This window comes from Sylvia atricapilla, chromosome 17 (genome assembly GCF_009819655.1).
Source record: "Sylvia atricapilla isolate bSylAtr1 chromosome 17, bSylAtr1.pri, whole genome shotgun sequence".
Lineage (NCBI taxonomy): Eukaryota > Metazoa > Chordata > Aves > Passeriformes > Sylviidae > Sylvia > Sylvia atricapilla.
Window position 1 is genome coordinate 5,580,434 of NC_089156.1, and position 26,516 is coordinate 5,606,949.

General features: G+C 40.1%; 2 protein-coding genes across 3 annotated transcripts in view; one reads left to right on the plus strand and one right to left on the minus strand.

The window, feature by feature from the left end:
* Window positions 1-26,516, plus strand: part of PI4KA (phosphatidylinositol 4-kinase alpha) — a 54,298-nt gene that overhangs the window by 20,246 nt on the left and 7,536 nt on the right. For both annotated transcript variants that reach the window (XM_066331378.1, XM_066331379.1), the window contains exons 20-43: window positions 11,934-12,042; window positions 12,530-12,666; window positions 13,547-13,680; window positions 13,840-13,922; window positions 14,197-14,267; window positions 14,384-14,508; window positions 14,947-15,028; window positions 15,639-15,722; window positions 16,078-16,167; window positions 16,645-16,764; window positions 17,354-17,446; window positions 17,811-17,967; window positions 18,242-18,369; window positions 19,590-19,748; window positions 19,969-20,120; window positions 20,630-20,737; window positions 21,454-21,581; window positions 21,662-21,781; window positions 22,429-22,508; window positions 22,643-22,836; window positions 23,567-23,657; window positions 24,372-24,539; window positions 25,088-25,141; window positions 26,373-26,493. In XM_066331378.1, the coding sequence (XP_066187475.1) occupies window positions 11,934-12,042; window positions 12,530-12,666; window positions 13,547-13,680; window positions 13,840-13,922; window positions 14,197-14,267; window positions 14,384-14,508; window positions 14,947-15,028; window positions 15,639-15,722; window positions 16,078-16,167; window positions 16,645-16,764; window positions 17,354-17,446; window positions 17,811-17,967; window positions 18,242-18,369; window positions 19,590-19,748; window positions 19,969-20,120; window positions 20,630-20,737; window positions 21,454-21,581; window positions 21,662-21,781; window positions 22,429-22,508; window positions 22,643-22,836; window positions 23,567-23,657; window positions 24,372-24,539; window positions 25,088-25,141; window positions 26,373-26,493 (2,788 nt within the window). The remainder of the gene's footprint in view (window positions 1-11,933; window positions 12,043-12,529; window positions 12,667-13,546; window positions 13,681-13,839; window positions 13,923-14,196; window positions 14,268-14,383; window positions 14,509-14,946; window positions 15,029-15,638; window positions 15,723-16,077; window positions 16,168-16,644; window positions 16,765-17,353; window positions 17,447-17,810; window positions 17,968-18,241; window positions 18,370-19,589; window positions 19,749-19,968; window positions 20,121-20,629; window positions 20,738-21,453; window positions 21,582-21,661; window positions 21,782-22,428; window positions 22,509-22,642; window positions 22,837-23,566; window positions 23,658-24,371; window positions 24,540-25,087; window positions 25,142-26,372; window positions 26,494-26,516) is intronic.
* Window positions 1,360-10,549, minus strand: SERPIND1 (serpin family D member 1). Its single transcript, XM_066331380.1, has 5 exons — window positions 10,454-10,549; window positions 7,575-8,443; window positions 3,333-3,606; window positions 2,255-2,399; window positions 1,360-1,871 (listed from the first exon to the last, which is right to left on the minus strand). The coding sequence occupies exons 2-5, from the start codon at window positions 8,425-8,427 to the stop codon at window positions 1,680-1,682; spliced, it is 1,464 nt and encodes a 487-aa protein (XP_066187477.1). The 5' UTR covers window positions 8,428-8,443; window positions 10,454-10,549; the 3' UTR covers window positions 1,360-1,679.

The window sequence follows — 26,516 nt, forward strand, 5'->3', positions numbered from 1 at the left end:
TTGACCTCTTTGCCTTGAATAATTGTCTTTACTTAAGTCCCCAAAACCCATATTGCAGATGCTCCAGCTCATTCAATCATTGATAAACTAATTAAACCTAGAGCCTGAATATTTAAACTTTTGCATGTGCTTTTCTTTCTTGTATATGCTTTCCTTTTTGAATACAGATAAAACAATAAAATGTATGTATGAATGTTAATGATTTCTGTTGTACACTTCCAGTACTGAAAATTGTCTATCACGTGATAGACTAAAGACAAGGGGAAACATCTGAGTTTCCTATTCAGTATCAGTATCTTCTTCATCATCTAATACCAGCATTTCACTGGTTGACAGGTTGAGAAGCTTTGTGTATGGGGCATATAATTGGAGTAGATGCAAAATTTAAAAAAAACAAAATTAAATCAGCAAGTTAAACTTAATATTGGAAAAACATCTTTTTAAGGAAACTTATAATTCCTAAAATAACAGTTGGTTTAAAGGTTATTTGTGTGTTTTTGCTAACATAAGAGAAACTTATAATGTATATAGATAGATTGATATAGTATTTGATAATGCAAAAAGTAATAAAAATACTCTTACTGGATTATGAAGCACATTTTTTAAAAGGTGTGATGTAAAGTAGGGTATGCAGAGGTGAGTATGTTCGTTGTCTTTAATAATTGGAATGTATGGTGCAGCTCTGTTCTTTGTACCAGGTAGACAGTGATATTCTGCAAAGTGTGGGTTGATAATCTCATTTTCAAATGTGACATTTTAACAGAATTTGTGTTGTTACCACAACGATTCAGAAAGTTTGAAGTGACTTGAAAGGTTTCATCCATTAAATCAAGTATGCAGAGTGCACTGGATTATTAACAGAGTGATTGCTATAAATGGCTTTTTTTCTAGAGAGGATTAGGTGATACTGAGCCAGTGAAAAGAGCATTTTTCTGACTGCTTTTCCTCTAAAGGGTATCTGAGGATAATTATGCCATTTACCAGGCTGGCCTAATTCTGATACCTCTTATACCAGTGAAGATCAGAGGAAGTATTGAAGCAATACAAGTCAGATTAGGGAAAAGTAGTGAGTCCCTCGGTATTTCATTCCTCCAAGACATTCTGTCTCCTCTTACTTGATACACTGGTCCATGATGCTCATTGTGTGCAGCAGTCTGAATGTTAATACACATTGTGTGCATTCACTGAACATTAAATGATGCAAGCAAATGAAAGAATGGGGACATTTCATCTGTTTCTAGTTAAATTGTGTAAAATGCCCAGGAGAGACTTAGGTGTCTATGGCTGGTCAGGTATTCAGGATTTCCTTAGGCCTATTAACAGATATCCTAGCACAAACTTAGAGCTGAATTTCGAGACTCCAGATAGTCTAAATACTTTATTGATTACATTTTATACACTGATGCAAAACACAAAGTGTAAGTTACTTTGTGATTTTTTTTTTGCTAGTAATACACTTATATCAATACATGGCACTAACCATTTTAAATTGCAGTCAAATTATCTACTGCTTTGAGTCCATTTGTGAGAAACTACCTGTAGATAATACGTTTTTCTTTTTATACCAGTGACTTTTGTATTGGCTAATACGACAATAATTTTTCCTTTATGATACTGGTATTTTAACATGTAATTATACAGCCCATGTATAACAGAGTGTTGGAGGGTCGTCTCTGCTTTTAAGATGTGGCTGGGTTGGCAACTCTGCCCATGAACAGGAGGCAGCTGGTGCGGTGCTCGTAGATGAGGAACAAAAAGGGGCGGTCGACGACAAAGCGGATCTGAGTGGAGAGAGGCATGAACCCCACCGTGGTTATTGTTGCAGCCTCTGTGCCCTCCTCATTCACTGTGATTGTGCCTTGGTGGTTGAACTGTTCAGCAAACAAAACAGGAAACAAGTGAGACAAATTGAGGCTCTCCTTAGTACATGAATGATGTGCTCACAGCTTTCCCCACTCCCGTGTCCCACACCCTTGCCGGTCAGCCTGCACAGCACCAAAAACCTTTGGGGTTTGTTCTGCGGAGAAGCCTGTTCCTGACTGACCACAACACTCTTAGTGCCTTTGACATCTGATTAAACATGTGCTTCATTATGTGAATAGACCAGGACAAACCCACAACACTCCCTACTATGTCCTCCAGAAAAGATGAGGAAAAATATTATTTTAGCTTACTGTGCAATACTGTTACTGTGCTGCCATGTTATTGGGTGATAAGGTTTAATCAGAGAGGAGGTGAACTGAGGAGTAAATACCCTGTCAATGGTGATCTTCTCATCTGATATACCAGAGTAGTCGCCTTTGCCATTGAATAGTTCTTCTATTCCCATCGATCTCAGATAATCAATCAAATTATAAGTTTTCTCCAGCTTAAATTTAGGCATAACCACTTCTCTTGTTCTAGTAAAAATAAACACAAAAAGGAAAATTCATTGAGCAGATATATACGTGCACAACTCCTTTGTTTTACAGACCTCTTGTGGTTTGGATTTTTTGCTGTCCTCAGCAAGCAGGACACAGATATACAAGAGTGTACTTTTGCTTTCAGAACTTGAGCATCATGACTTTTAAAATATGGTTTAAAAAGTAATTTCCCTGTGAAAACTGTTAGTTTGTCAATTTGATATTTCATTCATCATGATTTGCATTATTTTTATCTATAAGATATGTGACTATGAGCAGTTCAGTTCTTATAGTAAGTGTCGAGCTGTCAGATTTTCTGAAGAACTAAACTGGAGATTTGTCACTTATTGTGTACAACAGAAATAGGTTGAATTCCTGGATAGCACATCAAATAATCTCTTTTTAGCAAGTCTGAAGACAGATACACCTACCCTGTCATCTTCCTCAAGGGAGGTTTTATTAATTTTCCTTCCCAGAATTGTGATGTCCTTTGTTGATCATGGAATGTAATTCCATATTCCTTTACACACAGCTCTGTTGAAATGCTCAGTGCTGAACTGAACGTAGGCTGATGTGACCAAGATTATTGGTGCAGAATAATCTGTTATTTTCACAGTCCTGTTTTTCCTTCTCATTGTAAACTTTGTCAGTAAGAATCTTTTCTTTAAATCTACATCATCAGATACTCAATAGAAAGAATTTCTAAGCTTCATTACAATTTTCTACCTCAATCATCCTTGATGGTATTTAAATTTTGAGTGATCACTGGTCCTGATTTTTAATTCAGTATATCTGTTTTTTGGAGGTTTTGTTTAGGTTCTGTATTTTTTTATCAAAATATATTATCCTCTGCAAGCTTCACTTACCCTCATCAGTCTCATCAAGAAAATAACATTAAGACTTTACCAAGACGTGCTTTTCAGCAGATACCTGTTTGTCATGCTCTTCTGCCACTTTTCTACCACTTGAGGGGTGATCTGCTTTTCGAGGGCTTTCATGCCGGCCAGTTTGTGTGGCAGCACCACGAGCATGCTGATGTTGCCCACGAAGGGCAGCTGGATGATGCTGCAGTCCAGCTCGGGGTCGGCGGCGGCCAGGAAGGTGCCCTTGGTCTGCATCATGGGCACCTTCACCGTCTGCTTCTCGTTCAGCCGGAAACTTCGCTTCGTGGTCATTTCCACGGGGAACTTGTTCTCCCAGGTGCCTGAGCAGACAATGCACAACACAGAAAAAACCCCCCAGGGTGGCTCTTTAATGAAATGTTCCCAGAATAGGTTTACACGAAGGTTGAGGTGGATTGGGAGTTACTGCAGGAGATTGTTGATTGTGGACTCGATATTTTCTGAGCTCGAGAAGAGCTAGCTCTTCTCAAGGGGAACTTTTCAACGGTTTCCTTTTCCCCAGAACAACCTTGTGTAAACAATATTCCTTTCCCATAACAGCAGGTGTTGTTTGCTGTTTCTGTTACTTAGCCAATGGGAGAGGTGTCAGCCCTATGGACCAATAATGTGTCTTTTTAGCACAGCGTGTTATAAAAGAGCTAAATGAATTGTAAATAAGGCCTTCTGATTTCTACTGCCTTCTGACTGGAGTCAAGCATCTTTGTGTCCTATTGCAACAGCTGATTTCAGTGAAGCCTGATTAGCCTGATCAGGCAGTGAAGCCTAATTAGAAGACAAGTTTTAAAGTGACTTCACGATTCCTGGCTTTCTAACTTAGCATTTGTCTGATTCGAGTGTTCTGTATTACAAAAGCAGCTGAACACAAACCAGAAATAAGAATGTGGTTAGTGTGTATTATTTTTCCCTATGGGGAAGCTAGAAATTTTAAGAGATGCAAAATAGTTTTTAGGGTTTGCCTCTAGCAGAACACCTGACCCAGCTGTATTTTCTGAGAGATGGGATGCCTGAATCCAGTTCTGAATGCACCTCTTTGGAGAATGTTAGTTGTGTATTGAGCTAAGCAAGGGCTGGATTCATTTTCCATGAGGTTATAAAAGATGCTGTGCTGAAGACATTATGTTACCTTAGTCCATTCAGAATGGTTCATTTTCTGTCTCAGCATGAAGAGTTGGGGTGTTGACTGCTAAATTCTATGATCCAGTTTGATGTGATAACAGGCTCCTGTAAATTTGCTGAAATCTGACAGGTTTATGCCCAAATAATGCAGTCCAACACATTTTTGCAGCCCAGAAAGCTTTGCCATCAGGATTTGAAGTTTTTATGTGGAGGTACTCTGGATACCAGAAATATTTATTGACTGTTTGAAAGAAGGTTTTTTTTAATGCAGTGTTCCATTGGTCTTTTTATAGAACTGTGGCTCTGGAATAAACATCATTTCTTAAGGGGCAGATAAAGCTAGAAGATTATAATGGAAATAGGGTTACCAGTATATCTGTAAAAACTCAGGAATTTAGGTCATTGTTGGCAAGCAAGTATGTGAGGAATGTGACTGTGACTGTGTGGAGAGACTACAATATAACCTTAATTGGTTCCTTAGCCTGATTTTGCCAGATTGTCTGTGAAAAAGAAAAGTCTTAAGTCTAACTTTCATTCTAATAGTTCCTGCACATGTCAGACTGATGGGGACCAGTTTGAGAAGTGATCAGACTGTGGTTAATAGTCTGAAAGGTGTGGGGTATAAAATGGATTATGCTATTCCCAAACAAATAGTCTCACTTCCAAGGAAAACCCAGTATCTGGCTGTTTTTCAGGGAGCAGAATTCACAGGTGTGGGACTCCAGCTGGCCAGTGACATGGGGCTGCTGGGGACCAGGGGAGCTTCAGGAGCACTGCCATCCACTGAGGGGTGGGAGACAATCAGCTCTTCCAAGTGAAAGAGAGGAACTGGGGAACATTTTTCTTGAATTCAGTTTTGCAAATGTGTTTGTCTTGGGGTAGAATATTGATCCCTAGCAGGACCTGTGTGCCAGCTGAAACCAGCTGGCACTTTATGACTTTTGTGACTGTATTGAATCATCCCTCAAGATGTCTTTTGGATGCATCTATGGTGATAGATGTTGTCTCCATTGAGTGACTCCTCTTTTGCTTTCGTGACTGAAATCTCAGAAAAAATCAAGACATTTTCGACCTGTCAACATTTGTCAGTTACCAGAACTGTCATGGCTAAAATAACCAGCTCCTACTTGATAGGAAGCTCATAAATGATTACCCAGAGCTGTGCAGAATGGGGGGTAGGCTGGACATCTATAAAAGATAAAATGTGCTTCCTACCAACATAAATAGTTTCCAATAGTTTCTTGGTGGTCTTTAATGTAAAAGGAGCTTGAAACCTCACAGTGTTTGTGAAGTAGGCCATTATTTAGTCTTTTACTGAGCATCTTTGTATATCTGGAAATGCTTATAGGTTTCCTAGTTCTGAGGGCTTAACAGAGCTTTTCTGCAGTGGTACAAACAGTGCAAATGGAAAAATGTGGACAAAATTTGCCATGTTAGGAGTAGTAGGGAAACTAAGAAACCTAGGAGCAGAACTTGCTTTTAAAAAGTTCAGTTCCACTCTAAGTGGAATTCCCAGGAGACCGTCACTGTAATACAAAAGAATGAGAGCAGTGGAGAACTGATCTTTGTTTTGAGGGTTAGAAATTACAGCCTTCAGCAGATGGCACCAAGGCAATTTGGACTAACAGGACTTTATGGACAGAAGAAAAATTCTAAAGTCTTTTTCATTTTCATGACTCGAGTTCCAGTGCCACAGCTGTCTATTTTTGTGGTGTTTTTGTTATTTTGAGATGGCACAAGGATTTAATAATTTCAGAGTGAAGCAAAAGGGTATTTAAAATTTCACCAACTTACATTTTAAAAAATATCTGTTTCACTTTGTCTAGTCCTTTTCTTAGGATGGTTTAAGAGGCAGTAAAGCTCTGTATTTAGTATGATATGATCATCAGGGATGCAATCAAGGATACAAGCAAGTGCCTCTTGGATGGTACCTGAGAATAGGAGATGATCTGGATTTTATGCTAGTGATTGTTTCAGATTCTTTTAGGGATAAGTGGCATTATTTAAGGAAATAATTCCTCGCAAGTGAGTGGGAAAAGGTGCATTTATGGGAATGTTGCTTCTATAACCTGCTGAGATGGCAGGTGTAAGAGAGGCCTTTGTTTCCTGGAAGCAGGGACATACCTGGGGGAAAGTAAACTCCTCTATGAATTATGAAAAGGAGTTTGTTGCGTTTGCAAACACTGTTACACTGTTAGGTTAAACTGTCTTTCCTTACCCGTGTTTTGAGCTACCTTTATCTGATTTTCATCTTAAACGGTCAGTCAGAGATTTCCTTTTATCCTCAGTTCTTCTTTCATTGGCCCCTCCCACTTCTTGATCATTAAATATAATTTTAAAAGTTTATTGAAAAACTAACAAACTTTCAACCTGAGGCAGATAAATAATCTTGAAAATCTCACCACAGGCTCTTAGTTTAAATGTAAAGACATTGAAAATAAGGGTTTATAATAAGAATATTACAGAGAGTTGTAGAGTCTTTACTTCAAGCCTCTTTAACTGTCCAGCCTTTACTAAAACATGAAGGGACCCATATCAGCAAACCATTCATGCTGAATTAACTGAAGTATTCCATGAATTGAGTGTGTTTGGTTTTAGTTGTAGAAGAACAGTGTTTGGTTATTCTCTTAGGTCCCCTGTATGGACTTGTTGACAAGGAGCATGCTCTGATCATATTAAAAAAATGCTTCCTTCAAGCAGAAATTCTTTGTAGTCATTTGTATGAGTTGTGAATAGTTCAGAGATGTTAAGTGCTTAACTGAAATCAACCTGTACCATTTCAGTGATGCCAGGACTGAATGTGACTAATGACTTGCATATGGATCTATACCTCCCCATCTGGTACTTCTACAAAGCTTATGATTTCTGGGGCTATTCTGCATTCATATGTTGTTTTTCTGTCTCGCTGTGAGTCATTAAGGTTTTGGAAGTAGTAAGCATTTGCTCTGTGTATACAATGCCCACTTACTTCAGAGAATCGGGCTACAGAGAGAGGCAAAAAATGGGCTAATAATACCGATTCCTAATGAGGGAGTCAGTGGGGTTTTTGTAGTGTACATTAGACTTATATTCTGTCTGGGATTTCTAATGACATATGGCAGTGCATTGCAAACTGAGAAAATCCATCACTAAGATTGAAATAACAGAGTCTTACCTTTAAAGTAAAGACAGTTAAGAATCATCATCAGTGTCGTAGGGTTTATATTCTCAAGAGCTTCCTTTATTAATCCCTTGGTCAGCTTCAAGATGCGTTCGTTGGTTTTGGCTATGAAGCTGGGATCTGAGAAATCAGCTGGTTGGGCATCAGCAAAGTAGTATGTTTTCATGTTGTTTTTGAAATCATTGAGAATAGAAAAGTCTTTATGAATATAAAGGTCATTGACAGACCTCAGTGTGTAGCCAAAGTTGCGCCTGAAGAGCCGATGGGTGAGTTTGCGGAAGAGGTTGTGAACGGTCATGAGCTCGTATTTGCTGCTGGCATTAATGAACTCTTGAAAGCCAAGAACAGATAACACTTCCTGCTGGGTTTGATCCTTCAGACCCAGGGAAATCATAGCCATTGCAGTGGAAATACCAACAGGAGCCATGATAATATTGTCTGAGGAGCTGGCTTTGTCTGCCACACTGCGGTAAAGGTTGAAGCCAAAGTTTGCATTGAGGATATTGAGGCGCTGGATTCTGGTTTTGCCCTGAAATAGTTCAAGAATATTTCCTTGCTGAACTTCAGAAACCATGTGTGGGGCAGCATCAATGACATCACTGTAGTCATCATCACCCAGTATCTTGTCAAGGTCTAGATAGTCCTCTTCCTCCTCCTCTTCAGGAATCAAGTCATTAGTGATGGTGTTTTCTCTGTGGAACTCGAGTGGTAGGTTTGGCATGTAAGTCCCATTTTCGTGTGGCTGTGCACCTTTAAGGATTTCAAAATGCTCAGTGACGTCCTTGACTCCGCAAAATGTGGGGGTTATGATGAGAGCAAGGGCAAGCAAATGAAATAGGAACTTCATTCTGACAGGTGAAAGCCTGTAAGACAACAGAACACAGTTGAGAGAGACAAGGGTAATTGAATTTTAGTTATCTATTCTCTAGTTTTAGACCCATGCTGATTTTTGTCGCAGCAGCAGATCTATAGTTGCCTTATTCAACAGCACTGTTTTTTAGTGGAACAGATGTCAATTAGATGGATAAGTCTGTTATTACTGGTAATTGGTTTTGCTTACACAATGCCTCCAGCCTGCCAAAGAATTGGTTGGCCTCCTCCCATACAAATAGTCATTACTGCCATATTTCAACAGTTCCAAACTCATTACCCAGAATATGTGGGACTCTTTATTTTAAACTGTTACACTTCAGCTGTGCACTAACTTTGTGAGTGGTGTGCTGAAAATAGTGTGAAGTTAAGTTTGAAGATTTGAGCTTGGTAGGAGGAAGAGGGACTCCTGATCCAAGCCCCTGCAGGAGCATACCAGAAGGCTGAGATGTACTGAAAAAATTGAAAAACAAACATCCTGTAGCTATAACAAAAAAAGGAAGTTTTGTGGGAGTATTTTGGAAAAGCAAGGCAGCAGTCTGGTGAATAAAGGCAATCTGGGCATGTAGGAAGATGTGTATTTGCACTGAATACCATTAGGGGTCTGCAGTGGGGGAAGTGTTGGGCATAAATGTCTGTCCTGGCCTGCTCATGGCCTTACTGGGGCCTGTTACTCAATGTCTGTGCACCCTTTCTGCAGCTCTGTCCTCATCTGCCACTTTTGTAATGGATTGGCTTGATCCTGCTTTTGGCTTAGTTCTGTTTTGTTTCACTTTTGCGTGGCACTGCAGAACTCGTAGTGCTCTCTGTTTCCTTTGTGTTGTGAAGTCCCTGTGAGCTCCCTTCAGAACGTTGTTTCTCTAGGCTTACTGTGATCCCAGTTCCAGATCTGGAACCTCACCTTTTTTGTTTGAGATTACATTTAAGTAGAACCTCCATTTTTCTAAGGGAAACTTAATCAATCTCTGCACCTACTGAGTATTGGACTGTTGCATTTTTAAATTTTAAAATCAAGAATTTTCTTTGGTATATATTTGAAGAGAATCCATCAGACTTACTCAGCTGTAAAACTCTCTCCCAAGAAATAGGTCTGAGAGGCTTTTCACCATAATATTGGGTGTAGTAATTAAAGTGATCTTTAAAAGATATGAAAAAGTAAAATTCCGTCCTGTGACAGTCAGAGGTCAAAATGTAGTTATTCAACAGATCTGTCAGCTGAAACTGAATGGGTGTCTGAGTGCCAGGCCTTGGGCTTTACTCCGACTGAACTATAAGGTTATTTCACAAATTTATAAAGTTAATCTCAATTTATACACTTTCTTGAGTAAAAAGACAGTTATTTACATTATAATACAGGACAGAATACTGAATACAGTTAAAACAAAAATCTTAAGAAGATGTTGATTAAAATGCTTTCTAAATTAGGAAAGAGCTGTTCTGTAAAGTATAAAGGTTCACATACCTGTACCTGTTCGCTGACCTGTATATCAGTGAATAAAACCTTGAAGGAAAATATTTTCAAACACGTTGTAACAGGATTGAAATAACTGAGCTGGCAGATTAAGTTTTGAAACTCTCCCCCAGACTAATTTGCATTAAATTCTAAAACCATTTAAGGTGATTCTCCCATATAAAAAAATACATTGTTCTGAAAAACTGAAGGATCCAAATAAGATGCTTATAAAATTGTTTAACACTGTGAGTGAACATCTTGAGTCAGTCTTTTTCTAATTGTTTCTCCCTAAATTCATTAGTTTTTTCCCCGCCCCCAGAAGTCAGGCCCTTAGGGCTGAGATACTCTGTCCAGTAACCATTGATAAACATTTTCTGCTCTTGGCACAGCAGAATTTGCTGTCTGTATTCCCAACTTTACATTCTCGTCTTCACCAAAGTTCAGTTATTGCTCAGCTGCACTTACACAGGCAAAACATCCCCCTTCTCTGCAATATGTATGTCTTTGGTGAGATCTACCCAAAATAACAGGAGAGGTAAATGAAGCTTACCTTTAAGCCACTGTAGGGGAAGGATGTGTTGAAAAGCTCAAGTAAAGGGAACGGCAGGGTTTAAATCTGAACTTTGACGCTGGTTTTTTGTGTATCTCCCAAAGTAAACATTCTCTAAACCAAACACTGCTAAACTTACTTCGTCAGCCAAAATCCCTCCCTTGCCTAGTGATCTCTGCTGAATTCTCTGTTGTTTGTTGAACTACTTCTATAGCTTTGCAGGTCCTTGTTCCCTTTTGAGGAAGGTCTTTGAGCAAAAATCGGTGTATGTAAAGTTTCAAAGTCAAGCGTGCACATAAACTTGACTGTTAATGACAGGAAAAGCCCTGTAGCTGCTATTTTGTGTTGAAATGGGGAACGGGGGGAGCATCTTAGTGCAGAGTGTTTGAGGCTTCTGTGGTTGTGTTGGGGTTTCTTCAGCTGGTGTTGTATTGGTGCAAAGATTTCCTTTGCACAAACAGGTTTTTACCATAGAGCTGTTCACCAGCTTAAACTCAGACTGATTTTATTATAATAGAGAGATATTTTCAGGCTGTTCCTTTTTAAATGACTAATCTCCCTCATGATTTACAAATGCATCTGAAGTTGGCTGTGTGTAAGGTTTCACTGAAGTACTGCTGGCTCTCAGAGAGAATTATTGTGCTTAGAGAAAACTTCTTCAAGCTAAATTAGAATTTAACATTTTGTGAATAAAGTTTACAGCAGTAATATGCAGTCTGTTGTTGAATGAAGCTTGTGGTTTAATGGACAATTTCTTTTATTTTTTATACACTAGCTGTGCTTTAACTCTTTTTAGAATAACACAGTATGATCTTTGTTATATAAATTTATCTGAAGTTGTATATCATGTTGGCTGAGAGGATATACTATTCCTCTGGTGGCAGCAGCTGTTTGTGCAAAAAGTATCAGAGAATTGTAATAAATGTGTTGAAAATAATGCTCTTCTGCTTGCTTGTTTAGATAGTAAATTCTTCAGAACTGATGTCATTCTGTGCGTGGGTGCAAACAATGAAAGATCCCCAACTGGTGCCTCAATGTATTTCCACAAAGCTGATAAACAATAGCGACCAGAAGTGTTTTTGACTAATATTTATTTAATTTGGAGTTCCTTTACACTGAAGCAAAGCTGCATGGCATTGTCTTCTGCACAGTGTAAAGGACCATGTGGTCTCTTCCTCCCTGCAGTGGATAGTATGCTAATATTATGTATCCTCCTCAGAGGTTACTGTATCAGCATGGTGTTATTCCTGTGTAAAACAAAGGAAATTCCTACTTCAGGCATCTCAGAGTTAGCCTTTCAGCTCTCCAAAAAGAAAATTCCATCAATATAACAGCAATATAACACTAGTTTTCATAGGTGACAAAGAATATTACCCTTGTAAATCATGGTAAAGAAGATACATGAGTTGATTCCTTAGTGTGGAACTAAGTTATTCCAACTCCCACCATTTTCTAAGGTTAATTTTAATTTCTTTGCCAGCTCACTAGACGCTTGCCACCCATCAAGGAAGCCAAGCCCAGGCTGCAGAAGCTGTTCCGCGATTTCTGGTTGTATTCGGTGCTGATGGGATTTGCTGTGGAAGGATCAGGTACTCTGCATCCTGAGAGAGCAACATTGCTGCTCACATTGAAACTTTTGATGAATCTCAATACAGCTCTGTGCAGGCCACTCACAGCAGCTGGAAGAAAAATTGCAGGCATAGGGACGCTTCAAAGCAAACAGCTTTCATGGCAGATCTCTGGTGGGATTTCTTTAGATCTTTGCAGTTTCATTATCAGATTCAGCATGATACAACCTGTACTTAGTTTTATTCCTAAGTTAATAGCCTTAGTTATGAGTTTTGACAGCCAGATTAGTGGAATAGAAGATAAGACACATGGGTTACAATGGCAATTAAGTGGAAACTTCACCTAAACATAATTACTAATTTTGGAACATGGATCACATGTTGAGTGTCTGTGCTTAAGAGCATGAAAAATGCCCTAGAAGTAGTGCAAAGCTTGGTAATGCAAGTAACTTTGTGAAAATTTTTTTTAATCCCTTATTCCACCTTCCTCTTTCTCCTTCTGTTCCAGGTCTTTGGCCAGAAGAATGGTATGAAGGTGTCTGTGAAATTGCCACCAAGTCTCCATTACTCACGTTTCCCAGCAAAGAGCCACTCCGATCTGTTCTGCAGTACAATTCTGCCATGAAGAATGACACCGTGACTTCTGTAGGAATTAATTTCTTCTGTTACCTCCTTCCATAATGTCTGCCAGTGTTAAATCACATAGTACCTGTGATATACTGAAACAGCACAACACCCCTTCAACCTGCCTCCTGTTAGTGAAAAGCAGCTATTTTATACTGTTCTTCTGACATCAGGGTGCATAAGTGACTTGGGGTCAGTTTTATGGAGTGTTAATACAAGTGTTTAGGGAGGTAGCTACACCACCTTGATTAGGTGTAGAAACCAAGTCTTTGTGGAGATTGAAGCCTCTTAGTGCTTTTTATTCATTTTGTATCTGACAAAACTTGCACTGATTAAAAAAAGAAAGTCAACCAAGTTTGAAAGGAAACAACACATTCAGGCTTTCAAAGAAATATTAAGTTTGCTCTGGCTTGATTCTGGTATTATTCTCTCTCCCTAGCATTTATAGGATAGATTTTGCAGGACAGATTGTGCCCAAGGGCTCTTTTTTGGCTTGTGAAATCTCTTTGGCTCCCAAATAATACAGAAATCTGCCTATGTGCCTAGGGTACATAGTTCTGTGACACCAAAGACTGGCACAAGTCCGTGAAGTTTCAGGAACTGGACAGTGCTGATGTTGGTCAAACTTGCATGCATTTAATGTAGGACTTGTATTTCTTTATTGGTATAACTGCATGGGAATTAGCAATTATTTCTGCCAGAAGCTTGATTCCGGATTTAGTTCTGTTCTGTATTTGAAGCATTGTGACTTGCTGAGTCAGGGGAGGTTGGTCTGAGTCTGCAGGCAGAAGCACCCTGACATATTGCTTGTGAAGGGTGAAATGTTAACAAATAGCAGAATGCATGTTTGAGGACACAAACCAACACAGGACTACAGATAACTTCATGTATTCATCTCTAGGCTGAACTCAATGAATTACGGAGTACCATAATCAATCTCTTGGATCCTCCTCCAGAAGTGTCAGCATTGATCAATAAGTTGGACTTTGCCATGTCTACCTATCTCCTCTCTGTTTACCGCCTAGAGTATATGAGGTATATGTTTATCTATATTTCGTTTTCTCTCTTAGGAAACAGCAAAAAAACCCCAAAACAAAACAATCAGTAAATCCCGGAAACAAACAAAATCTAAAATAAACAAAAAACTGAAACAAACCCCCAAACATCCCAACTTACAAAACTGTCGTTCCCTAGGGTGCTGCGTTCAACGGACCAAGATCGCTTCCAAGTCATGTTTTGCTATTTTGAAGATAAAGCAATTCAGAAAGACAAATCTGGTAAGATTTACCTGTCTTAGGTTTCCTCTCAGCTTGAGGTATGAGGAAATTATCTCTAGCCCTGCAAAGCAGAAACAAATCAAGCAGCTATATAACAAAATGACTCATGTTCACCAGATTGCTGCTGCTTTATTCTTGCCAAGAACATTTGTTTTGTTTTGAAACAAGTTCAATATTGGCTGAGTAAACATAAACACTTTTTAACTGTTAAGTCTGGTTTATAAAACAAATGTAATTTTGTCAATGAAACCTGTCACTTCTCTCCCCTCCTCAGGCATGATGCAGTGTGTGATAGCTGTTGCTGATAAGGTGTTTGAAGCTTTCCTGTCAATGATGGCTGATAAAGTAGGTTACCTGGAAACTAAAATTTTGAATTTGTGTAGATAGTCTCATTTCATTTATGAAAGCGAGTTTATCTGTTCCTTTAAGAGCTTCATACTTCTCTTTGGCATGTTTTTTAGCCTAAAACTAAGGAGAATGAAGAAGAGCTGGAGAGACATGCTCAGTTCTTGCTTGTGAATTTCAACCACATCCACAAGAGGATCAGGAGAGTTGCAGACAAATACTTGTCTGGACTGGTAGACAAGTGAGTATAGATTTCGTGTTTCTCTTTCCACAATGACTGTTTAGTGGTTGCTTAGGCACTTGGTGACACTGGTCAAGTGGATTTCTTGGCTGCTTCTTCTCCAAAATGTCCCCTTGAAAAATTACATTCAATGGTATTTTTAGCCTGAGCTCTGAAACTCCTGGTTAAAATGCGTGTCTGCTTAGTGTTCCCATGGGTGGAGCAAAGCAAAATGCCCATGACAGAAATGCAATCTCAGCTCCTGTGCAATAGCTCTCCTTGGCTTTTGGCTGTGGACAGAGCCAGGCTGCCATGAGCCATGGCAGGCTTTGTGGCTTCAGTTGAGTATCAGCTTTCCTAGGGGTGTATAAAGCTGGCTCTTGAAGCAGCTCCCTTCAAGATAATGGCCTTCCTCAGCTCTCCATGCTTATTGTGTTTCTGAATTTTGTCTTGCTCCAGATTTCCTCACTTGCTGTGGAGTGGAACTGTGCTGAAGACTATGCTAGATATTCTGCAGACATTGTCTCTGTCTCTAAGTGCAGTAAGTGCTTTTCTTTCCTAGAATGTTTTTTCCTTCTTTGTTCTGCATTTATTCGATACTTAATTAAGTTTGTATTTTCATTTTCCTTTTACTAAGACTGATAATATCTTAGTTTTAAATTCTGTGAAGCAAGAATTATCTTTGCAACCGTATTTCATAAGCAGTAAAACTAGTGCTAAAAACTTGTTGTCAGATGTGGTTTATAATTGTTGAAATGTCTCATTTGAAATAAAAATGTGGTGGTATTTTTCTGGTTTGTGGTTTGTTTGGTCTTCTATGAATTATGGTTTTCAGGTTGTATTCTCTCCAGTCTGTGTATGTGTATCCATATTTCTTGAATCTGTTACATGCTAGAATTTTTGAAGATGGAAATGCTTTACAGAATTTTATTTTTATACTAAATGTTGAGGAGAGTGCGTTAGGTTTTTGCGATTATTTATTCCAGAAATCAAACTGGAATACAAACAGTTTCTTTTAGAGCTGTTCAGGTTGAGAGCAAATGTTAGCAAAAAAGGTTTGGTAATCAGGCTTCTTGTTTGCTACCTGTAGTGTTAATGCCAGGTGATGATGAATTTTGCCTTACTGGGAGTTGATGATTGTTTCTGTTCAGGACATTCACAAGGACCAACCATACTATGACATTCCTGATGCTCCCTACAGAATAACAGTCCCTGACACGCATGAAGCCAGAGAGGTGGGTGGTCCTCCTGGATTTATCAAAGAATGAAATGATGCCTGGTTTGGTAGCTTGGAGATAAATTAGTGAGCTACTCTGAATGGTCATTTTTTAAAAGTACTTCCCTAGGTAAGGTTTTTCTAATAGGGTATGGCACAGTATTTATGTTTTTCTGAATTTAACTATTTAACATGACTTAAAGTGTGACAGTTCTTTTCTAATCAAGGGCACATTCAACTGTTACAGAAAATTTTAACTGTGTCGTGTTGCTGCAATTGTCTTGTTCCCTTTGTTCCTTATTATACCCTTAAAACCAGTGCCTCATGTTAAATTTTCTGTATTTTACTGATCATGTTGATGCTTTTTATTGTAGAGTATAGTCAAGGACTTTGCTGCACGCTGTGGGATGATTCTGCAAGAGGCAATGAAATGGGCTCCCTCTGTTACAAAATCTCATCTACAGGTAATGGGCCTGCCTCTGTGAAAACTTGATTTTTGCAGATCTTGGACACTGCAAATCTACCTGAAGTTTATACTTCCTTCCCTAAAAAAAGATCCTCAAGGATTCTATCCTTATGTGAAAGGACAACTAATTATTTTCCCTTCTTCCATGTAGTCCAAAACACTTCATCCCCTAAGGGTTTTTTTGTCAGAAGTGATTCTTATAAGAGAAATCACAGCCTTCAAGCATTTATCTTGATAACTTTACTGATTTTGAATACAGAAGGAGTCTTACTCTTTGTGTATTTAGGAGGACATTCAGAAAATCTTATTGCCAGGGGAACAGTGCCTGGAAGGGATGAGTAGACATGGTCTTTTGTCACAACTGTGTATAATTAAGTTTCCCATAGTTTGCAAGGATGCAACACTTGATTATGAGCTGCCTTGTTTTGAAGATAATCAAGTATTTTGGAGTTTGGGTGTTGTTTTTTTTTTTCAGGAGTACCTAAACAAACATCAGAACTGGGTTTCAGGCTTGTCCCAGCACACTGGACTGGCCATGGCTACGGAGAGTGTTTTGCACTTTGCAGGCTATAACAGGGAGAACACCACTCTGGGCGTGAGTATTGTTTGTTCCTTTGTGCACCTGCAGAGAGACCTTGACAAATTAGAGGGCTGAGGAGAGACCTCCTTGCTGCCTACCACTTCCTCACCAGGGGAGCAGAGGGGCAGGCACTGATCTCCTCTCTGGTGACCAGTGACAGAACCCAAGGCAGTGTCACGAAGCTGTGTGAGGGCAGGTTTAAGGCTGGGTAAAAGGAAAAGGTTCTTCATTCAGAGGGTGGCTGGGCACAGGAACAGGATCCCCAGGGAAGTGGTCACAGCACCAAGCCTGACAGAGTGTTTGGACAATGCTCCCGATGGTGTGGTGTGATTGTTGGGTTTGTCCTGTGCAAGGCCAGGAGCTGGACTCAATGATCCTTGTCAGTCCCTTCCAGCTCAGGACATTCTATGATCCTGTATCCATGGAAGAAATACACATACTCCTGATTTGATTTTGATCAGTCCTGGTACTGTTGTATGTAACAGTCCTGATACTACTCCAGTTATAAGCATAAGGAAATTTAAAACATGTGAAGGAACAAAAAGATGAAGACACAAATGGTTTGATGTGAACAATATAAACAGCTTGTTATGGTCTGGCATAGGCAACCCAGCTAACTGAAAGACCAACTTGTGTGAAGAAGGACTACTCCAACTTCATGGCTTCTCTTAACTTGCGCAACCGTTACGCAGGAGAGGTAAGCACAGGATTTCTCATGAGTGTGGGGTGCCCAGAGGCTCTGGCATCACTTCTCAGGGGATGATGTCCTTCCAACCTATACTGCTGTATGGGTTTATGTCACATGGAACACAGCCTCTAAATCCCTTCAGGATAAAGAGTATCATTTTCCTAGGTTATTAAACGCATCATTTTACTGTTAGTCTTGCAGATAAAGCTAAAGATTAGATAAAGCTAAAGATTAGATTGCAGATAAAGCTAAAGATTTGGTAAAGTAGTAACAAAAGATGCCTCTGTGGAGCTCTCTAGTCAGCACGTGACCAATACTTAACTGGATTCCTAAAAATACTGTTCTCTGTTGAAAAGCCCCCTAAATTTTACAGGTTTCTGGAATGATTCAGTTCTCAAATGCCACAGGACGAACATCTGACCTGAATAAACTTATGGTCAAAGAGCTGAATGCTGCTCTTGAATCAAGCAATACTGAATTCTACACCCAGGCCATGTTTAAGTTGACTGCACTGCTAATAAGCAGCAAAGGTAATGAAAACCAAATGGAGTTCTGCTTTCTGATGGGGAATGCCAAGAATAATAAACTACAAAAACTATCCATATACCAACCCAGTATGCATCAACTTGCAGCAAAACTGTGTTTTGAGTTTTTTCCATTAAGCTTATATTGGGGGGAAAGCCTCTTTAAACCAACAGCTATTTATTCTTAGGAGCTGATTATTAACTGTGGTGATCACCAATTGCATGCTGATGTGGAAAGCAGTTGTTCCTTGGAGAAATCTGAGCGAATGTTTGTTTTCAGACTGTGATCCCCAGCTCCTTCATCATCTGTGTTGGGGACCGCTGCGAATGTTCAATGAACACGGCATGGAAACAGCAATCGCTTGCTGGGAGTGGCTGCTTGCTGCCAAGAATGGAATAGAAGTGCCGGTAGGGAGTGATTTACCTACTCATTCTCTGCCCCTTCGAGGGGGAGGATTTTGAGAGACTCACAGATGTTGTGAATCTGTGTCAAGGATGTTTAAATGCGCTGTTAATCACTTTAGCCTGCCAGGAAGTCTCTGTTCCTGTATTGTTGGAAGTCTGTGCACCCCCACGAGGTGGACTGTGGGAAACAGACCCCTCTCAACAGTGTGAATGTTACAGCAAAAGAAACCTGTTAGAATCCCAGTAGAATTTACTTTGCTGGTGAGATGCCTGAGCTGTTCATGAATTGACTCTGTACTATTACAAACTATAGAATGGTTAAAACAAAGAGAAATCAATGTCTCTACTCATTAATCAGCCTTTGGTATTGCACCGTTACATAAAAACACAGGCTTGCAAATGTCCTAATCCTGCAACAGGCTAGACCTGTTGTATTTTGTGAGATGGGGATCAATGTAAATAGTAATAAAGCAACTCACTGCAGTGTAGTGACAGTCCACAGAGCTGAGAAAGCTGCCTCTGGTAATTGCTTTGCTTAGGGAGCACCAAGTGTTTCACTTGCTGGAGATAATCATCTGTCTGAATTTACTTAGTTGAGTTTATGTGCAGGTTTCAGTGGTTAACTTCTTGAGCATCAGTTTAATTTTTTTCCTTTGGATATTTGGGAAAATATCTTTGTATCTGGTTGAGGAGAACAGAGAGGCACCCTTGGTTGCTCTGCCCTCTTACTGCAGAGGATGCTGGTCCTGACAGTAGGATCAGCAAAACTGGATTTTGTGCCATCTTTGTGGTGTGCTTGATCAGCCAGGGTGTGCTCAGGGGCCAAGCTGTGTCCTGCAGGTCACAGGAACCTGGCCTGTGCTTGTCTCTGCTGGGCTCGTGTGGGAGGCAGCAGCCTTTAGTAGAGCAGGAGGATGGATGGCACGGGCTGATCTAACAGTTCAGTCTCCTCAGCAAAATACAGTACCTGGCTGCTGCTGCCTTCAGTCTTTCTGTTACTAGCTGAGATTCTGGGGGAGTCTCTCTTCCTTCTGTAATTTAGGATGTGGAAAAAACATTTTCTTTTAGGTAGGGTATATACACTTGTCTCTGCCTCTCTGTCAGCACTGCAGTGAATTTTCATTGATGTAGTAGGTTCTTGTGTGTGCTGTGGGGAAGGATTGTGCTTTCCAGATAGGAAGATGCTCTTGAAACAAGAAGCACTGTCACCTTCCTGTTTGCAGTTCATGCGGGAAATGGCAGGAGCCTGGCAAATGACAGTGGAGCAGAAAGTTGGGCTGTTTTCTGCGGAGCAGAAAGAAGCAGATCCATTAGCAGCCTCAGAGGAGAGCCAGCCAAGGCCCTGTCCACCAGAGGTGACCCCACATTACATCTGGATAGAGGTGTGTACTCCTTCTGCGTGTCTCACCTGTGGCAGTCTGTATTTCCTGTTGCTGTGATTTGGGAAAGGACTGGAGTCACGTGCTCACAGCCAGGAGAGACTGTTTAGATGAGCATAATCATTGATGGGGAGAAAGGTGTTTGAAACAGAGGAGCCTGGGAGTGGGGTTTGAAATTCAAAAAGGTCGAAGGAGGCATAGTATGTCTGTCTCTTTTTCTCAGTTTTTGGTGCAGAGGTTTGAAATAGCCAAATACTGCAGCTCTGACCAAATCGAGATCTTCTCCAGCCTGCTCCAGCGGTCCCTGTCCCTGAACATCGGCGGGGCCAAAGGCAGCTTGAACCGGCACGTGGCAGCCATTGGGCCCCGATTTAAGTGAGTCTTTGGGTCTTTCCTTCTGGAACCACAGAAACAAGGTTATAGCGAGAAGAGATAAGGGACATGGAAGAAAGCAATTACTCATGACATCTTTAACTTGTCCTTGGCTTCAAGTGCTGAGAATGGCTTCAAAACCCTGCACTGATGCAGTCTAAGCTCTGTTTTCAAAGCAGAAGTTGATCGCTTCAGCTTGAAAGCAATTTTTTGGTGTTTCAGGAAACTTCATGGGATGGTTTCATATAACAAATTGCCCACATCATGGATCTAGTAATGAGTCTAGTATTTGCCTCATTGATTATTTTCACCTTTTGTGACTTGAAGGCTTTCACTTTCTGTGCTTCAGCAGTCACAGCTTTGAAAAAAATGACAATGTGGACAGGTTGCCAAGAGCTCTGAAACAGACACTTCTCAGGCTACAGTTACAGCTGTAGTTGTGTTTTGCATGGTGGTGTATTGGTCACCATTTTGGGAGAGCCAACATTTCCATTCTCTATTTTGCTTCTTAGATTGCTGACCCTGGGTTTGTCTTTGCTGCATGCTGATGTGGTTCCAAATGCAACTATCAGAAACGTTTTGAGAGAAAAGATTTATTCAACTGCCTTTGATTATTTCAGGTACTCTTTTATTTGAAACAACTCAGTGAAAATGTGTTTGTGTTTTTCCTGAACCTTTAGTGATACTTCAAAGCAGCAGCTGTCTTTCTCTTCTAGTCATTTTTCTTCCTTTCCTTTTTTCTCCACTTAACCAGAAACTTGTCTTGTGCTTTAGTATGGTTCATAAATTATCTCAAAGAAGCTTAGATATTAGTATCAGATTTTATGTGTGATTTAAAAAGCAGGAATATTTCTGTTCTTTTCCCTTTTTTCCTTATTTTGAAGTTTATTCAGTGCTCAAAATTGTATCTAGATTTATAAGGTTTAAAGAACTGCTGTTAGAGTGTGTGTGGCTGAAATACAGTTTCATTGTTTTCAAAATACAGCCACACTGAATCTGATTATTTCAACATTTGACTCAGGCACAAAAGAAAATTTAATTGATAGGAATGTCTGATTGTAAGGAGGTCAGTCAGTCCTAATATTAACTTTCAAATGAATCCAGGATGCTGACAGACTGCTGCCTTAATTTTCAGTTATAGTTGGAAGTTTGTGCTCTTCAGTCAGACATAATAAAACCATGAGGATAAAACGTATTGATGTGTGGTCTCATCCTTGTAGATTTCAATCAGAATAGAAAATACTATTAGATTAAGTTGGTGAGGTTTTTTAACTCCTGGGAGTTTTTTTTGCCCCTAATGTCTTCAACATCACATTATTTGTGTGCTTTTTTCAAGTTGTCCTTCAAAGTTCCCTACACAAGGGGAAAAGAGGCTCCGTGAGGATATCAGCATATTGATCAAGTTTTGGACAGCAATGTTCTCAGATAAGAAGTATCTGACTGCCAGCCAACTTGTGCCACCTGGTGAGTTCCTTTAGGTGCTGTTTTAAAAGTGTCTAGTTTCTTTGATTGGATTCTACATCAGGTTTGTACTCTGCTCTTAGATAATCAAGACACCAGGAGCAACCTGGATATCAATGTTGGATCTCGGCAGCAGGCTACACAAGGATGGATAAATACTTACCCTTTGTCCAGTGGCATGTCAACCATATCTAAAAAATCAGGTATTTTTTTGATTGTAACCAGCTCATTACAGCCAATTTTACAGCATAGTTTATGTGCAGATATTTAAAGTCAATATTTACCTTAAACATCAGGCTCATATTCTGGCAAGGTATTAAATAACCTGTGCCAAACTCTGAAAAACAAAGGCAGAAAAAGTCTCACTGGTGACAAGCAGGAAAGTTCTGAAATCACCTTAGTTTTTTGATAGATTGTTCAATTCTGTTGTGCCTGAGAAATAAGACCGGAAGAGGTCAAGATGTATTGAAATCCTGTAAGGAGATTTTTTGCTTCATGTAAACATGCTCCTAGTGCTTTCTGGGGACAGCAGAGTGACATTAGATTGTGGACTGTGTTTTTGTACAGTTTTAAAGCTACGTGCTCTTTCTTTTTAGTAGACTATTGTGCTCCTAAAGTGAGTGCACTGCTGGCTGCATTATCTCTGCAGCCTGTTGTACTCCATATATTCAAAGAACACCTGCATGATGAGTGGCTGCAGTGCTGACTTCCTGCCACCACTCTGATCTAAGTTACAGGTGTCCTGTGGTTATTCACTTCCTCTGTTCATGTTTCCAGGTGTGGACAGTTTGAATGTCCAGTTTAACCTACTGAACAAAAGGCACTGAATACTCTGTAATCTTTTCTCCAGGAATGTCCAAGAAGACAAACAGGGGGACACAGCTGCACAAGTACTACATGAAGCGCAGGACGTTACTGCTCTCATTGCTGGTGAGTCATCAGAAGGATGGCAAACTGCATGAATTTTGAAGACCCTCTTACTATTGCAGGATATATAAACTAAAGTATGAGGTTGGGAGTGTTTTGTTTCTTCCAGAAAACCCTTTTTTCCCCGTTTCCCTCAGGCTACTGAGATCGAACGCTTGATCACATGGTACAACCCACTGTCTTCCCCTGAGCTAGAGTTGGATCAAACTGGAGAGAGCAGTGTAGCAAACTGGAGGTCTAAATATATCAGTCTTAGTGAGAAGCAGTGGAAGGATAATGTCAATCTGGCTTGGAGCATTTCTCCTCATCTTGCTGTGCAGCTGCCTACCAGGTGAGATATTTCAAAAGAAACAACTCATGCAATTACTGCTGCCTTAGAAGTTGAGCGAGTATTTACAGTAAGAACTGATAGCACTTGCTGCTGGTTGCAGCCTCTTGCATACTGTCACAACTGTTTGAGACCTTTGAAAAGAACTGAATTACTTAACAGACTCATTTGGCTGAGTCACTAATGAAGTCCAACTGCCTTTCCTACCATCTGTTCTTTGCCAGCATTTAGACAGTGTTTGGTTTAGAAGAAATCAAGTTTGTTTTTTAATAGCATTCAGCCCATTAGCAAGCACAGAATTTAAGCAGTGCTAAAAGTATCTTGGAAAGCAGTGTTTTAGCTAGATACTGGCTTGCACTTTAGTATTACAGGAGAATTAGCATAGTTGGCTCTGGAAGGGAAAGGAAATTCTTTCCCCCTTACGACAGTGATAGTTTTTGCCAAGTAGAGTTCTGTACACTGGTTGCTGTAGAATCCCAGACAGAGTATTTCAGCCAAGAATCCACTAGTGGAAGTGATCTGAAATACAACTGGTTTATACAAAGGCACTGGATGAGGACCAGTTTGTTTCAGAATCCTCTTTCCACAGTATATTGGTGTATGTTATTTCATAGTTGGACTGTTTGTTTACTGAGCACAGAGTTTTCTGCATTTTGCTGTCCTCATCTTCACATAAATAGAAGAAGCCATCAAAATTTTCTAACAATGTTATTGTGTTCCTGGTTATACTTAGGTTTAAGAACACTGAAGCTATTGGAACAGAAGTGACCCGTCTGGTCCGGTTGGACCCGGGAGCTGTTAGTGATGTTCCTGAGGCAATAAAGGTACCTGTGAACATTTTTATTGTTACAGGGCCCTAGGAGGCCATTTCATTCAGATATATTGGAGAATGACAGGCCAGCTGTGGAAATAGGGTGCTGAGGGGAGAATCACAGCAGTGGGAGGAGGTGGCCAGTTAGCTAATGGTACATTTTGCTTCTCAGTATTCTCACTGTACACAAAATTGCTCAAAAGTCATCATTTGCAGTACAGCCACCATTTCTGTTCCTTTGGCATAATAAGTGAGCCAAATGAGTGCTGCTGCTGAAGTTATTTCAAGCATAACCTTTTCTGTGTATCCAGAGGCCAAGGTTTGGAAGTGAGGAAGGCTCATCATGCTGATCTGCAGTGAAGCACTTCAGTCTTGTCAGCTATACATTTTACATTCTGTACATCACCTGTAAAATAGATGGCAGGAAAATTGAACCTTTTTTGATCCTTTCAAAATGACTCATCCTTTTTTCTTTCTCCCTGTGCAAGAACTCCTGGATTGTGCTTTTAGTAACTTCATTTGGTGTTCTGGGAGGTGAGGTGATTCCAACAGCTAGGTTTCCATGGAAAAAATGCATTAGATAAAACAGCTCAATTTTGTAAAAAAAAGTTCGATGTTTCAGTTGTCTTGCTGAGGGCAGCTAGATGCCAGCATTACTGTCTGATGTGTACGACCCACACATCAGTGAGTGCTACAAACCCCTAATGTATCTGACCTGCTCTTTCAGTACCTGGTTACCTGGCACACGATTGATGCTGACGCACCTGAACTCAGCCACGTTCTGTGCTGGGCACCCACAGATCCACCAACTGGCCTGTCCTACTTCTCCAGCATGTATCCTCCTCACCCTCTGACAGCCCAGTACGGGGTTAAAGTCCTGCGCTCCTTCCCTCCGGTAAGAAGAGCTCCAGGAAAGCCTCAGCACTCCAGAGGGAGTTGTGCCCTGGCCACTGTGGCCACAGGTTTCATTCTAATGCCATGGAGAGGCACGTGCCAAATGGGCACAGCACACTGCAGAATGTGCACAGAGTGGGATGGAAACTTGAGGTTGATTGTCCCGTGTAAAACTGGCTCATGTATTTGCAGCTTTGTTGTAAATGACACTAAGATGAAATCTCTTCAGACTGCCCTCTCAAATCATCTCTTTTGCCTCTTCTCTCAATGACAAAGTTGTTTCTTCTAAGGCAGCAGAATGCTGTTTTTTAGCACTTGTCAGACTTCTATTAGGACTGTGAAGTACATGATTATTAATTATATTTTTGAAGGGAGTAACTGAACAGAATACTACTTTGATTTGAGAGAGTTGAATACATAGTTTAAAATAAAGAGGCAGTGGGATTTTGTTTACCTAACTGAAAGGAACTTTTCTCTGTGTATGTGACTCATCTTCCCTTCTGACTACTAAAACAAAACAGTAAAACCCTGCCATCCCTTCTCTTTCAGGATGCCATTTTATTCTACATTCCACAGATTGTTCAGGCACTGCGGTATGACAAGGTGAGATTATGAATTAGCTACATGTGAAGAAAACAGGTTTTTAATGCAGATTTTAGATTTAAAGCAGTAAATAAAAATCACACAATTCCTCACACAATTTAGTGCACTAATAAAAATTAAGTGTAATCTAATGCTGCTTATTATTATCCTATATCTAATATATAGAAGAAAAATTATTGTCTCTAGAGGCTGGCTGGCTTTGGATACACCTCTTTTTTATGAACAGATAAACTTGAGAAAGGCTATGTAGCTCATCTGCCAGGAAAGAGATTTTGTTATGGGAAGAAACCTCAGGTGAGGACTCTGAATAAAGCTTTTGGAGGGCTGCATGAGACAACCAGTAATGAAATTAAATTATTGCCCTTAATCATTTTGCTGTGGAGTTAACCAAAGAAGACATCTAGAGGTGTCTTGTGTTCCATGGCAAGTATGAAAATCAGATCTCAGTCTCATCTTGCAGAAGCTGAAGTAAAGCTTGACAACCAAATTCAGAGTTCATTAATGTGAGATCATTTTCCCTGCCAGTGAGGCTTTCAGACAAGTGCTTTATTCAGTGTTTTATTTTTAGGTGAACATACTCCCATCCCATAGTGTAAGTGACTGACTGTAGTTACTCTTTGAGAACTCTGCAATGCAGAGCACCAACATCAGACACCTGTCTGTTAATATCAGTCAAACACCTCTAGGAACACCTATAGACTACAAAAGTACTTGCAGGTAGAGGAAAGGGAATGCAGCTGCTGGAAGGAGTATGATTTTCTTGGACACTTCTACTTTATAAGTGTCTTCTTTCTTTCCAGAATTTCAGTGGAACTGTGCCAGCACATGCAGTTCTTGCCACCCAACTGTACAGTCCCTGTGACACTGTGTAGATTTCTGGTATTACAGGAGCATGTAGTGATGCCAGGCAAGACCAGTGTCCCTGGTACACTGTGCTTTGTACGTGTACTAGAAGATGCTCTGAGCTCAAAAGAGATTGGAAATCCAAAAAGAAGAGATGGAAAATGGCCTCGAGGTGGGGAAAGGCTGATTAGAATAACAGAGTAGAACAATTTAAGATCAGTTCACTGCCTTTAAAAATACACTGTCATTCATGTTTTTTTAGCCAAGTGAGAGTGCAGAGGTCTTCTTTCCATCCATTTAACACTTTTTGGGTTTGAAGAATAGCTGTTAGAAGCAGTAATATTGAGTCTGAGAGTTGTAATGAACTTTGATCCTTGCTGGTTTGCAGATGGGTTACGTTAGGGAATACATCCTATGGGCAGCTTCCAAATCTCAGCTCTTGGCTCACCAGTTCATCTGGAACATGAAAACTAATATCTACCTGGATGAAGAAGGACATCAAAAAGATCGTGAGTACTTGAAAATATAATCT

Excerpts from the sequence above, each read along its gene's own strand:
- SERPIND1 (XM_066331380.1), bottom strand. The coding sequence starts at position 8,427 with ATGAAGTTCCTATTTCATTTGCTTGCCCTTGCTCTCATCATAACCCCC. Across the intron at positions 3,607-7,574 it reads TAACTGTCTTTACTTTAAAG|GCACCTGGGAGAACAAGTTC; the intron begins GTAAGACTCTGT and ends TTGTCTGCTCAG. Across the intron at positions 1,872-2,254 it reads AGAAGATCACCATTGACAGG|TTCAACCACCAAGGCACAAT; the intron begins GTATTTACTCCT and ends TTTGCTGAACAG.